The sequence below is a fragment of the Gymnogyps californianus genome, chromosome 11 (genome assembly GCF_018139145.2).
Source record: "Gymnogyps californianus isolate 813 chromosome 11, ASM1813914v2, whole genome shotgun sequence".
NCBI lineage: Eukaryota > Metazoa > Chordata > Aves > Accipitriformes > Cathartidae > Gymnogyps > Gymnogyps californianus.
In genome coordinates this window covers 7,010,788-7,024,604 of record NC_059481.1, presented here as the reverse complement: position 1 = coordinate 7,024,604, position 13,817 = coordinate 7,010,788, and the positions used below count along the sequence as shown (strand labels likewise).

Sequence of the window (13,817 nt, the reverse complement as noted above, 5' to 3'; positions counted from 1 at the left end):
TCTTACTACTTATTATTGGAATATAGAAGCCTGAGATCTGGTATTTTGAAAGTCATAGTTCAAGGAACTCCCATGTGATACTAAATACTTTTCTCAATACTAACCCAGACTGAATTGCAACTAGCGACCTGGAGAAGTAAGGTATTCTATCCCATTGTTAGCCCTTTAAATAACCTGCAAAAATGGGAATGGAGAAAGTGTAGAAATACCCAACTGAGAAAATTTAAAGCAATGACAGTTCATATTAACAGGCTAGATAAGAACATGTACAGAGTTAAGTTTTGGCTTAAAAAAGTCTTTGTTGGAAGGAAGCAGAAAAATAAACATTGCTATGGGTTTTGGTTTTGGGGGTTTCTTGTTTGGTTTTGGTTTTTGTTTTGGGTTTTTTTTTTTTTTTAATGAGGAAGTCAGAATCGGTATAATGAATATTTTCATTGAGCTGAATGGGATTATTTTAGAATCACAGATAACTTTAGTTTTTGAGAATGATCAGGGTTCAGTATTCTTAGCAAGTCATGCTTTAGTGCAAGTCTTTGAAGAATAGAATGCATAATGCTTTTTAAAATGTAAAAACATTGAATGCTTATTGTATTCAAGACAAACTGAACATAGGAAAATAGAGAGCAAACCTTCTCCAAAGTAAAAATATATATGAGATGACATGTACCTCTTACTTCCTCCACTACTTCTTCATGCTGTGTTCTCTTTTCTCAAGGATGTCATGGTTTCTTTTGTCATTATTTTTCCACGTATGTGTAAGTATAAGTTACATTTGTGATCATGACTGCTTTGTGTATTTTCTGACTTTTTTCTATTATTTTTTGTCTTTCTTCATTGGGTATGATTTGATGTTTATTCAATTGAGTTACTCTGGTTTCATCTGCCCCTGGAAAGCAAATTTTTTTTCAAAAGGAGGCATAAAAGGTAACACTCTTCTTTGGTATTATATCCTCTTTCTGTATTTTAGCTGGGTTTATAGCTTGTACTAGCCAATGGAAGATATTCTGCTTCAGGGGATTCTGCACAGAGATTTTCATTTTGCATTTAGTAGTCATTACTGTCACAATAAGTGTAAATATAATTTTTGGGAAGTGTATTTCTGTTGATTTATACTTTCTCTGACCTTTTTTTTTCCTCCACAGATTAAATTTGACAGTGATGGTGTCTGTGTTTGCTGTGAAATGCAGCATCAAACATCAGGCTGCAGTAACTTGGGAGAAACACTGAAACTGAACCCTCTGCAGGAGTGTAATGTTGTAAGGCTGACCCTAAAGGTGCGTTACGAGAAGAAGTAAAAGTTTATTTCACTTTTAAGTAGTGAGTACTTAGCAAGACGGAAGTGTGTGATGAAAGGAGTAGCAGCTGGTGTTCTCTGTGTTCGTACACTCTTACATGAAAAAAAAAAATCTTCATCCAACAGAATTTAGTGCTTCTGTGCGTGAAAATGGTTTTATGTTACACACTCAATATCTGTATTTGTATAGGGAACTATTTTGTTAGAGGTTATTTAAGAAACAGAAGTTACAATTGGTTATGACTGATGCTGGAAGGTATAAGAACAGGTATCTTTCATGTTGCTGTTCAAGAAAGCTAGAATCAAAGATGGTGGTTGGCATTGTTTAGTAATGTTATGGTAGACTGCGAAGAAACACAAAGTATTAGCAGAATGATGAAGTATCTCATGATATACTGCTAACACAAAGTATTAGCAGTGTTTCAGATGGAAGTTACTTTGGGAGAGAATAGTAAGTGTTCTTTCAGGATAATGCTGGAAACATGCTTATAGACTGCTCTGCAATATTATAAGAAGTTTAAATCCTGTAGCATTTTGTGTTACAACTACCCAGATAAAAAATTGAGAGCAAATATTCAGAATATTGTATGAGTGAGTTATATCCCAGTGTAATTGCCTACATCATTGCTTCACTTCATTGTCACCAAACTAGCGAGACGTGGTGTTACATTGGTTTGGAAAACAGTAAGGAATCTGTGAAATAATTGGTCAGCGAAAAGAACCCTAGCATGAGAGACAGATACTGATTCATTTTAGGTCTAATCTAATGATCAACAGAACTAACTCTGCATCTGTGGCTCTCCATTTCGAAATATATATTTTAATAAATAGAATATAATGGAGTAAAATAGTGAAATTCAATGTGATAAGGATCTTAGGGATTTAGACTATAGTGTGAGGCCTGAAAATACTAAGTTATATTGATATTTGAAGCTATGTTTTAAAGTCCAGAACAGGCAGAAGTCGTGCAAAAGGTATATAATAAATATCTAAATGTTCTTCAGCTTTGTTAAGGAAAAAAACCCCAAAAAACCAAAACTATTAAGTAATAAGGATCAGGTAGAAATTAAAACAATTTGATATGGCCCCAAAATTAAGTAAGAGCTCTGCCTCAGGTTTTAATGAGGATGATAAAGGAGACTATGGGAGCAAAAACCTACTGAGTAGCAGGAATTTAGTAAGTGGAAAAGAAGCATAACTTGACATTGCTAGTCAAAAAATAATAATTAACTGCTAGTTGGAATGCTAAATTCAGGACTGTATTCAGTGGTGAAGTTTCAGTGAAATATGTTACAAGAAGGTAATGCAGGAAAATAACTTCTCAGAAAGACATTCTTCAAAGTATCACAGATGCAAAAACATGAACCTGTCGTACAGAAAAAGCTGACTTGCTGATCCTGTAAAAATGAAGATTGAGGGAGCATATGGTTGCTTGCTGTAAATATGTCAGTAGAGTAAACTTTAATGAGAGAGAAAAGAACTGTTTATCTTTGAGGACATTGTCAGCATATGAAGTGAGTAGAAGTGACATATGCTGGAAATCAGGGTAAGGTTTCTAACCCATACAGCAATCAGAATAGAAGCACAAAATATAATTTCTTTTAAAATATAATTCAGTCATTTCTAAAAGGAATTGATGACATATGTGCTTGCACTAGCAGAGGACTAATTTAAACATAGGAGTTTCTATGAGTATAGTCTGAGTGCAGCTTTAATTATGTTCAGAATTTTTCATTTAAGAGACGGTAGTTAGGTAAATAACTTTTTCAGGAACTTCCTTAAATCTTTTTCAGTTTTAATTCTATGTTTGCTTTCTATTTGGCTTTGAGAGCTCTGTATTCTTGGCTGTAAATTTAAGAACAGCATCCTACTAAGCCCATAAGAAAAAAAAGATTACAGCTCATTAGGTAAACAACTGACAGGGATAAGGCTCACCTTCTTTAATTGCAATTAACAATTACAACGTGATTTTAAGAGAACAGATGTTTTAGTACCAAAAGCTCAATTGTGCTTATTGTTTGAGGAGCCAGAGGGAGAGAAAGTGTACAGTACCAGAGTTAAGATTGTACACCTTTATGTATAACATTATGTAGGTTTCACGCTCCTTCTCTTTATTGAGGGTGGGGTAAAAATCTCATGTTTTTACTAAGTCATCTGTGCTTTTTTGGTGGTAGCAGCTATGGGAGCTGCATTGTGAACGGAACAATTGTGCACGTGTCCCCTGTCTGATCTCGTTCCCAGTCAGTCAAACAGGACAAGGAAAAATAACAGTGTCTACCAGTCTTGTGTATGCTAAATTGTGCCAGGATCATGCCTTGCATGATATTGAGTGGGGTTTTTTTATAGTTGCTTTGAAAAATTTCTAAAAAAATTTTTTTATTTGTTTTTCTTGTCTCTGCTCTGAGTCATCTCTTTATGCTCCTTTGTAAATCAATGTCTGTTTCTTTCTTTCAAACCCTGCATGAACTACCCCAACATTTTAATGGGGACATAAGAATTACCACTGCAATATCTATGATCGCACATGGATACATATATAGATATGAGTATTGATTGCAAAAGCTGACTATGTGATCTGTGAGATGAGTGCTAATTCCTGTGATTATTTGAATAGTGAAATTTCAGCACAAAATTAGATGTTACAGTAAAATGGACAAAAATACTCTGCCATTTCACTGTTGTAAGGGTTGGGAACTCAACCCATTTCAAGGGCAGTGAATTGGTGGGTTTAGGGTTTTATTTATAAGATATTATACTTGTAGTCTTGTCTGCACATGTCCAGTAAAAATAGCACAGTTGCATAATGTGACAAACTACCATTAAGATCTGCAGGCACCCAAGTCTGATCCATCTGCCCTGTTTTACAATGGAGAGATTTTCTGGTTACTGTTTTTCATCAGAAGATGCATTTTCTACACAGTTTCCTGCATTAATAGCTCCTAAACTGCCCCTGAAAATAAGATTCCTTGCTTTCGTCTGGATACTCAGTGTCAATATTCTGTGCTGCTAAAGAATGTTGGTGTCTCAGTATCTTGATTTTAACAATAACTGCGCTTCTAGAACAACTCTATCCTATGTTAGGAAATTACTTGACTTAATTCAAGCCAAATGAAGGTACAAGCAAATTCTACTTATTTACAAAATTAGTAAAAAGAGTTAGAAAGGTTTATTAAGAATCAGGTGTACAGAAATGAGATGATGACCGCAGATGTGATGGACTTAGGGTGCAGTTTCACTAGCATCAACTTAATCTGCTTTTCCACAGAGCTGCCACCAGAAGGGGCAGTTCTGTGTCTGGCTGTTTGCTGCCACTGAGTTTGTTGGTTTGGATTTAGCAGCCATGTAACCACAGCATGAATCTGTGCCATGAACTGATCTAGTCCAAAACGCCACAGCATCTGCACTGGGCTTTTAGTGAAAACTATCTGGCACTGAGATCTACACTTCCTTCTGTCACACAGATCCACCTTTGGGATTACTGAAATTCCAAGTCTTCACCTGCTAGGTAGAGTGCAGTGAAGTGCTATAGCCAAGATGCCAAAAGGAGCACCTGCTTGCCTGTTCCTTCCGAGTCATCTATTTCAGCAGCAAAGGTCACTCTTAGATTGAATTCAGCTGGTGCGAAACTAGGCTTGGTGTTAGCCACTTTATATGCTGAACTTCATATCCCATACAAACAATATCAGTAAATCATGTAAATCAAGATGAATACTGCAAAGAAAGATGTTTGCAAGGCTAATGTGTGTACCTCACTATTCACTCTTGCCAATTGACTGTTAGGTCCAGTTTCATGAATGTGAATTATAATGGATTCAGGCGAACTCTGGTTTAAGGAGATTTTTTGTTTATAATCAAAGATACATGATGGTTTTCAAATGTAGGAGGGGATACAGTTATACAAGGAAATTTGCCTCAGGACATTCCTTTTAATGATTCGTGAAGAATTAATTTTTATGTGATGAAATACTAGAAATCATTTGTCCTCTGCTACTTAAATCTTACACAGACTTACTTTTGTCTTATGCACTTAATTGAAGAGGAAAAGAAAACATTATTCTTACAGTAAAAAGCTAACTTTTTTACTTACAGTAAAATTCCTAAAAGAAAAATATGAGCTGAAGCATGAAGCTATGGCAAAATGTTTTATTTTATTGATATATAGACTGCCTTACCTTACAATTAATGGAATCTTACGGAACTTGGTATTTTAAAATCTTAAAAGTTCAAACATATGAAATCTCTTGGCTAAAACATAAAAGGCTCATTATTTAAATATCTGAAAAACAGTCACTTGAGATAAATTGTTTGCCAGAACCAATAGATCTTGTGCAAATAACACTTTGTAACGTTACCTTATTTTGTGCTTGGAAGCAATTGAATATTTTTTCACTTTCTGAGAAAGACTTCAGTTGAGCTCATTTTGTTCTTACCTTCTGTCCAAACGAGAGGAGTGATTCTAATGCATAAAGTAGAAGTTTATGGCCAAAGATGCCAGGGTTTGTAGACTACTAAGGGAACTGTGAAACAGGACAGGAGCACAAACCTGTTGTGAGTAGGCTTGAATTAACTAATGAGCTGAAGCTCCACTGGAAAAGTTCTTAGAGGCTCACAAATTGATGACGATTTAAAAGCAGTGTATTACATAAAACAGCCAGTCAATTTAGCCAAGGTGTTATCAGCAGTGTATTACTTTGACTGTCTCTCAGTCATCTGATATTGCTGTGCAAGCTGGCTTTTATTCAGGTAAAACCATAAAAAAAACGCAGGAGGGTAAATCTTTTTTATACATACACACACACACATATATATGTAAACAAACACACACAGACCTAGTAATAAAATCATATCATCTCTGGATTACATTGCTGATTATACTTCAGGCAACATCCTAAGTCTTTTCCAAGATGAGACCGCTACAAATGAGATGCCTTTTTTTAACAGTGTTACCTCTGAATGAGCATAAAATGCTGACATAGTAGTCTGCACTGAATGTGTTGGTTTGTAGATGAAATTTTAAGGAACTGAGTTTTTCTTGTAATATTAATTAAAGTACGAGGATTGAATTTTCCTGACAGCTTTCATCTGTGAAAATTACTCCTCCTTTCTAAACTCAAAAGATCCTCAACTTATTAAAGACATGCATGCAACAAAGCTTATCTTTTTGAGTTTGTATTTTGAGAGGATGAAGTTAGGTATTTAGAAGATGGAATTATTTTGTAATGTATTATTACTGTCTGATATTTACATGTAAGAGAAGAATGTTATGCTGCTTTGGTTTAGTCATGATCCAGTAGAGTATTTTTAATTATTTTAACCATTTACACAGCCCAGAATACCTGCAGTCATGTATGCTAATTTATGAATTTGCTGTTTAAATAATTGCTTCCTACTTTACTTAAAGTGCTTTTGTAGAATGGTTTTGTGACTATACAGGCTAGGGGAAAAGCTGATTCCCCCCTCTATTTTTAGCATAAATATTTGGTTTGGAGCTGCTAAAATTAAAGTACAATATAAATAGTAAATGTCTTTTTCAGGTTACTGATTCCATTCGTTAGTTTGTAAGCTAGGCATCATTATTAGAGATTTATGTAACTCGAGGTTCTTGCAGTCTTGTGTGTGAGTCTTTCCTTTTCTCTCCTTTGAATCCAAATTTATTGTTACTGGGTTTCCTCAAGCCTACCCATATGTTTAATTTTTTTTCCATTCAGAAGAACATGCTTTCACTTGCAGAACAGAGGAGGATGACTCCTAACATGTTCTTTAGAGTTACAAGAACAGACTTTCCTCAGATTCACTGTATGACCAAATGCAAAATATTTAATTTTGCTGAATGACTTGCCTAAAAGACTTCATAATGTGCTTAAAATTGGATAAAGCTCAGTGTAGAATAAGTAACTTTCTATCAGATTTTTAAATGCTGGAGTTGTTTCATATTCCTTAACAGGTAACTGAAAATATTTGCTATGCTCAGAGTGTATTTACCGTACTAGATACCATCAAAAATAGAGCAGTTCAGTGTGGGCTTTGTAGTCTGAAGAGTTGAGCTACAAGTATTCAAAAATTCTAAGTAACAGTTGTATAACAGACATAGTCTGCGCATACTTTTCCTTCCTCATGAATGTTTTTGTTCCTAGCTTAGGCAATGAGTGAATATGCTTGTGAACTTCTCTCGTGGCTGAAAAGCTGCCTCTTTGAATGGCTGGAATCTGTTTATTACATACTTGTCCAGTTATTTTATGGAACCTTAGTCTTTCAGGAGTCTCTAACATATCTCCAGTACTAAATTTACTGTAGACACCTGAGCTGATGAGAGATATGCAAACTCGCATCCAAGCAGAGAAGACCTTATTTTTCTTAAGTAGCAGCTGTGCACTGCCTCCTTAAAAATATAGTAAATATTTTAGACCCCTGTAAAATAGCATACTATATTGTATTTTCATACTTCAAATCTATTTTATGAAGCATTGGCCGTTTCTCCGTTTACAGTTCAGTGTGCATTTGAGACCCGTATAGTTCAGAATTGATTCTTGGTAAGCAAAGACAGTCTTCCTAGTATTAGAGCAGCTATTTTTTCTAGTGTTTTTCAGACATATCCAGTTAGAACAACTGAAGTTATAATTTGAGTTAAAAGGATTGTTGTCCTTGAATTCACGAATAAAAGAGGTACACAGACACTAATTTCATGGGTGAAAAAGCTTTACTGCTCATTATCTCTTTTCAGGTTACAGTAGTATAAGAAATGAAGCACCATAATTGAAGTCAATCAAGGAGAAAAGAAATCATCTTCACAGAATTGCAGAAGTGAAGCTGGTTTTAGCCCTTGATCAGTGTGGATGTTTAAATCCATGTGTTCAGGGCTACTGATTACAGAGTGTTCTTCTAACACATCAGCAAGCTTATTTTACTCCTTTATGGTGTATTGACTAAGCTCTCAAAAGTGCAAAGGACTTAAGAGCCTCAAAGACTATGAACCTTTTGTTTCCACAGGAAAACAATCTATTGAGCCAGCAAAATGTGAGTGTATTGTAAAGAGAGTTGCCAGTTCAATATTGTTGCACAGGTTAGAACTCTTAAGAAGTACTGCGTTTGTGCTATATAACTTATTTTTTTTGGTAATATGAACATAAGTAACACATTTCACAAAAATAATAAATATTTTAAATGTTGTAAATAAATGTGGACACAGAGAAGTAAGCGGGGACAAGAAGCATTGATCTGTACTTTGTTTCCTTCTAGAGCAAAATAGGTTTAAATACAGTTTCTCAATTCTGTGTAAGCAGCACAGCTGGATAATTTTCTATATAATATTTGACAGAAAGAATGAATATTTTGTGGTAATAGTGCTTCATCTGTGTGGTATGTGTCTGTATGGAATGTTAAATTCCCTGGTTTGATGTTTATGCATGTAACTTAATTGACAGTACAGTTTATTGCTATGATGTGAAGAGGCAAGGGAGTAATTAAATATTTACCAAAGTCTACATTAGAGTTGAGTTGTGAAGATGTCCAGAGATTCTTGTTTTATTTTGACTTACTTGATTTTTAATCTGTATTTAGTGGGTATGTAAAAGGAATTAGGGAGCTCCTGCAATAGTTTGGTAAAAGGAGACGGATTAAGCAAGGCCATCAGTGTTTTTTCCCAAATAACAACTATCCTGAAGCATGTAATTTTATTGGGCTCATGCTAAAGCCCTTTGGCGTGATTGTTGTAACTTGGCTTTGTTTCAAGCCCTTACAAAATGGTAGTTTGTGGTAGGTGGTTACATATCGAAAGGAAGTTTCAGAGAAACTTTCTGGTTTTTGATATAGTGCTTTATGCATTTGACGAATAAAGTGTGTACAAACAAGATGAAACACTCTCATTCCAAAGGTTAATGTGTCTTATTGCTTTTTCATAGCTCTGAGTTTGGAGATATTGTATACATGGAAGCAAAGTTCTTTAGGAATTCACTTTATTGCCTGGTTTCGTATGCAGGCTGCTGTCAGTCATGTAGTACTTCCCTTTTAGACCTAAAATTACATTGAGTTTTTGCTGTTAATGTTGGATGCATGTATTATTACATGTATTACAGCTGGATTCCAGCTGTGGTTGACTAATATGGCTTTTCTACAGCTGGTTCTGGAAAGCAACCGATAGCAGAGAGAAATTCAGTTATAACTTTGTTTTCTAAGATGAAGGAACTCTATGGATATGGCTCACTATTAGAGCAAATTGGTAGTATTCCAGTTTTCCTTTATATTTGCTGTGATAGGAGGTACAAATTATGTTTTGAAGGGCAAAATTTAAGAAGGGTGAATACACTTGCAGTGAGTTTTCTTTGGTTATAAAGGACCCGGTTCTGCCACCTCTCCCACCACTAATGGGGGACTCATGCCATTGTCATTTTTTGTTTTGGATTCTCTCTCATTCCAGAGATTTTCTTTGGTTCTGTCAGGTAATTGCATGTACTAACAGCTGTTCTAAATTGCTTTGTTAAATGATTGTTTCTACAGTTGAGTTATCGAAGTGATAAATCAATCACCAATTTTTTCCTTATTCCAGTTTAATACCATCTGACTGCCTTATCACCCAGCAGTTTGATGGAAAACAAAAAATGAGGTTTTAGGACAAATTGCTTTTTCAGTATGTTACTGTATGGTCTTTTTGATATGATCTTCTCACTGAATTGTATCCTAAAATTATATTTTTGGAATACAAAATATTAAAAAAAACCCTTCAATTAAACATTCAAATTTTAAAAAATACTCAGGTTTTGTAATACAGCTCCTACTTTAATGTGTTCCATAGGCTTTTGGGCATAGTCTCAGATTTAGAGAACGTGCATTTTTATGTAGTCACTTTTCAGAAAAGTGGTGCACTTGAAAATGTTGGTCGTGTCTTCCTAAGACTCTGCAACAAAAAAGAAAAGCATGACGTGTAGCAGTGCTGAGTGTGATCTGCTTTTATTTCATTTTTTGTAATTTATCTTAAATATTACCTGTCTGGTAGTCTTCATTTTGATAAAATTTGAGAGACAGTCACTTTCGCCAGTGTCTCTTCCCTTGCCTTCAGTCACTCACCAATCACAAAAAATCCCTGCCACTTACTTATCTTAGCAGTCACTTGCAAACTGGTGATGGAGAGGGATATGGGAAAGAGGTAAAGATGTGGGAACAGAGTTTCAAGGGTTGAGTATGCCTAAAGGTGGTTAAAGGGAAGGGGAAGGCTCAGCAACCTAAGGCACTGAGGTTTCATAACTTTTTTATGTTGTCTGAGCTTACTGGCATAAAAGTGATGAGGATCCTTGGATATTTGGGAATACAATTGGGGTTTTGAAGAGGATGGCAGGTACCCTCTTTTCACAACAAATTTTGTATGTAGAGGCCTATGAAATAAGCAAGATGTCTATATGTTTTCTGTGGGAGAGGAGCTTTATTTAGACAATCTTCCTATGCTTTGTCTAACTTCAGCTCCTTTCTGGAGGAAGGCTTGTCAGAGGGAGGCTGTTCCTTTCTGCTCCTTCCCTAGCACAGCCAGGAGCTGCTACAACTACAATTGGTAGAAATTAAAATGTAGCATGGAGATACTGAAATACAAATTAAGATAATATTAGTAATAAGTTTCGCAATCATGTAGTCAGCAAAGTAGTCTGTAAGTTACACTTATTTGCAAAGATTACAGCTTGGGCAGCTTACATTCATCAGGTAAAGTCTAAAAGTAATTCCATTAAAGAGAAGTAAACATGTTTTGAATGATCAAATGGTGTGTAGGATGTCCAAAAAAGGCATTGGGGATCCCTTTAAAGGGCCATGGTTAAGGATTTTAAAAGAATGGCACTGCAAAATATTAAGCTGTCATTTTGCTGGCAAGAGACTGTTACTGCATGATTGGATTTGGCTAACTGTTGTCAGTGCTTGATTTAACACAGCAATGCAAACCGTGACTTCTGTCTGCTTAGATGTTCAGGGCTTCCAGACAGAACTTCAGGATTTTTAAATTGCAGTTTACACAACCTGTTCGCAGAGTCTTTTTACCATTCTACATAGTGGCCTAATTTTAGCGGCAGTTACAGGTATCTCACCTGTGTGCTATCCACAAAAAACAATATTCAGAAACTGCGGCTGAGGCTGACTGCTCAGTACGGGACCTCTGCCGGGTCATGTTTCCATAATTCTGGAAACACACAAAAAGCAAAAGAAACAGTTACATCTTTTAGGTACATGTATTCTGTTTGCATAGCCAGCAGTGCTTGTTTGTGTACCTCAAAGCACCGGGAAACCTAACTTCTGAATGATTTTGATGTTTGTAGGCAGCAACGTCTTTTCTGTAGCGAAGCTGCTTAGGGAGGTGTGGAGTTTATGTAGTTGTGGCATCAGGAAAACAATACCACTGTTGGTTAAATCTGGAACATGTTAAACCCTTTCTCACAACCAGCTTAGAAAATTCAGATTTTGTATGAACTGCTACCAACACATCCCATAAGGCTGTCTTCCAGTCTAACAAGTAGACATAAACCCAAAGGGGAGGTATTTCAGCTTAATTAGACTTAATGCATGTAAACAAGAGGGAGGAGACAAGGAATATCTCTTCTGTTTCTGTTCAGCCGCCCCTAACATAAAAAGTTCTGTGATATATTGCTGCATATTAGATCTGACTGAGAGCTCCAACTTTGTTTTTTGCCGAAATTCAAAATGAAATGATGAATATTTAAGAGTATCTACCAGATTAGCATGCAACCCCTCAATAGGACACAAATAGGTTCATTTAGCCCCCTTTTTAAGGCTATAAAGCTCATACAGTGATTTTTGCCTCTGTTGATGTCCAGAGTTCTATCACTAACATTTCATGGAATTCTGTAGTTAAACCATGTTTAATCTCAGAAATGGTGCAATTTCTACCTTCTGTTTGAGATAGCACTTTGTGCTATTTTGTCCAAATTATTTGTTAATCGTTATGTTTCTTCTTTCATTTATAACCTTCATTTCTCCAAATACCTCAATGACTCCTCCACAGTTAAAGGATCAGCCTATTCTCTTTGTTCACAGCATGTTTCATAAGAATCCTACTAACAGAAGACAAAAAGACAGTCAACACACACGCCATTTAACCTGGACAACACACCTCCTTTTCTTGGCAGTCTCTGCTTCTCAGTTTGTTGATTTATGTGAGAAGAGGGCTATACCTGACACCACTTACAATTTTGGCTCAGCAGAATCCGTTTCATAAAAGTTGCTTTCTTGAATTTAGTAGCTACTCGAGTTTGCTGCCAGTGTGCATTCTTAGGGCTCAATATATCCGAAAACAATGTTGTTTATAATGCTGTCTCTCTGAGAAATGTTGACATGGGATGACTACTCCACAAAAGGCTAAATCCCAATGTCCACATCTTCTATTCCACACACAGCCACATTTTTGTGCAATTCATCTAATATAGCTTTCAACATTTTGGTGGGTTAAGAGGTTGGTGCTCCAGAGTCTTTGTACAGTTGAAGAATTACATTCATTTTGATCTTATACTCTGCTTTCATTCTGGAGATCTCCAGCTGAGATGTTTTACAAGACCACAAATTTTGTGCGACAAGCATTGTTTCCTTCTGAGTCGCTTTTGAACTCTCAGGGATGTAAGAATATGCTTATTTCAAGAATTTGCAGGATCGTAAAGGTGGCTGTGACTATCATGGAGGAGAAAGCATAGGAAGTATGGGAGGGTTTCTATGAGAAGGCAATCCCTATTGAAGATGCGGTAAACTCCCAATAAAGGAAAGGTTTAGTTTTATTATACTTCTTGCGTTGTGATTGTTTATTTTGGAAAATGTGTGTTTTTAAAACTTCTATTGCAAAGTATTATTTTAATTGTGCTAATAAAGGCAGAATTTTGAGGTGCAGTAGCACAGAAACAATATCAAAAGAGTAATACTGAAAACAGCTTAACTCAGTAAAAGAAGAAGAAACAGTAGATGTTCTCTCCTTAAGCAAGATATGTGGATGATAATGTGAAGAAGATTTGAGAATGCACAGGTATCCTTTGTGGGACAACAGTATAAGTCAAAGGTGTCTGTTAGTAGGCAGGGAAAATGTGATAAACAGTTATGTAGGTAATGACACAATTTGGTAATTATTAAGCTGTAATAAAAATCGAATACTACAACCATGAAATCTTGCTTTTTTCATAAATCAGTATTAAATTCAAATTCAGCTTTTGAGATTTACCGAGGGACCTTCTTGGGAGAATAACTGGCCACAGAGAAACAGCTCACAATGCCGTCTAACTCCTGTGGGTATATATCTGAATTGATCTAGGCTTGCTTCCAGGCAATTCTGACAGCTGCTTCCACTCTTAAAGGGATTCGTGTCCTCTGTGATTAGTGAGTTAAGGTGTAGCAAGAAAATTGTATACATAATCTGCAGAAGAATAATTCTACATAGTCCATTATACCTATCAGAGCATTAATTATCATATAAACATGCTGAAGAATCAGATTTTTGTCTTCAAAAGACAAAACTACCCAGAAAAATACCATGTAAGAGAAAATTGGTTCAGCC

The 13,817-nt window shown here is 35.8% G+C and overlaps 1 protein-coding gene across 1 annotated transcript in view; it reads left to right on the top strand.

The window, feature by feature from the left end:
• Positions 1-13,817, top strand: part of ENTREP2 (endosomal transmembrane epsin interactor 2) — a 156,089-nt gene that overhangs the window by 109,924 nt on the left and 32,348 nt on the right. Inside the window, exon 4 of the mRNA XM_050903311.1 lies at positions 1,143-1,274. Coding sequence (XP_050759268.1) covers positions 1,143-1,274 — 132 coding nt within the window. The remainder of the gene's footprint in view (positions 1-1,142; positions 1,275-13,817) is intronic.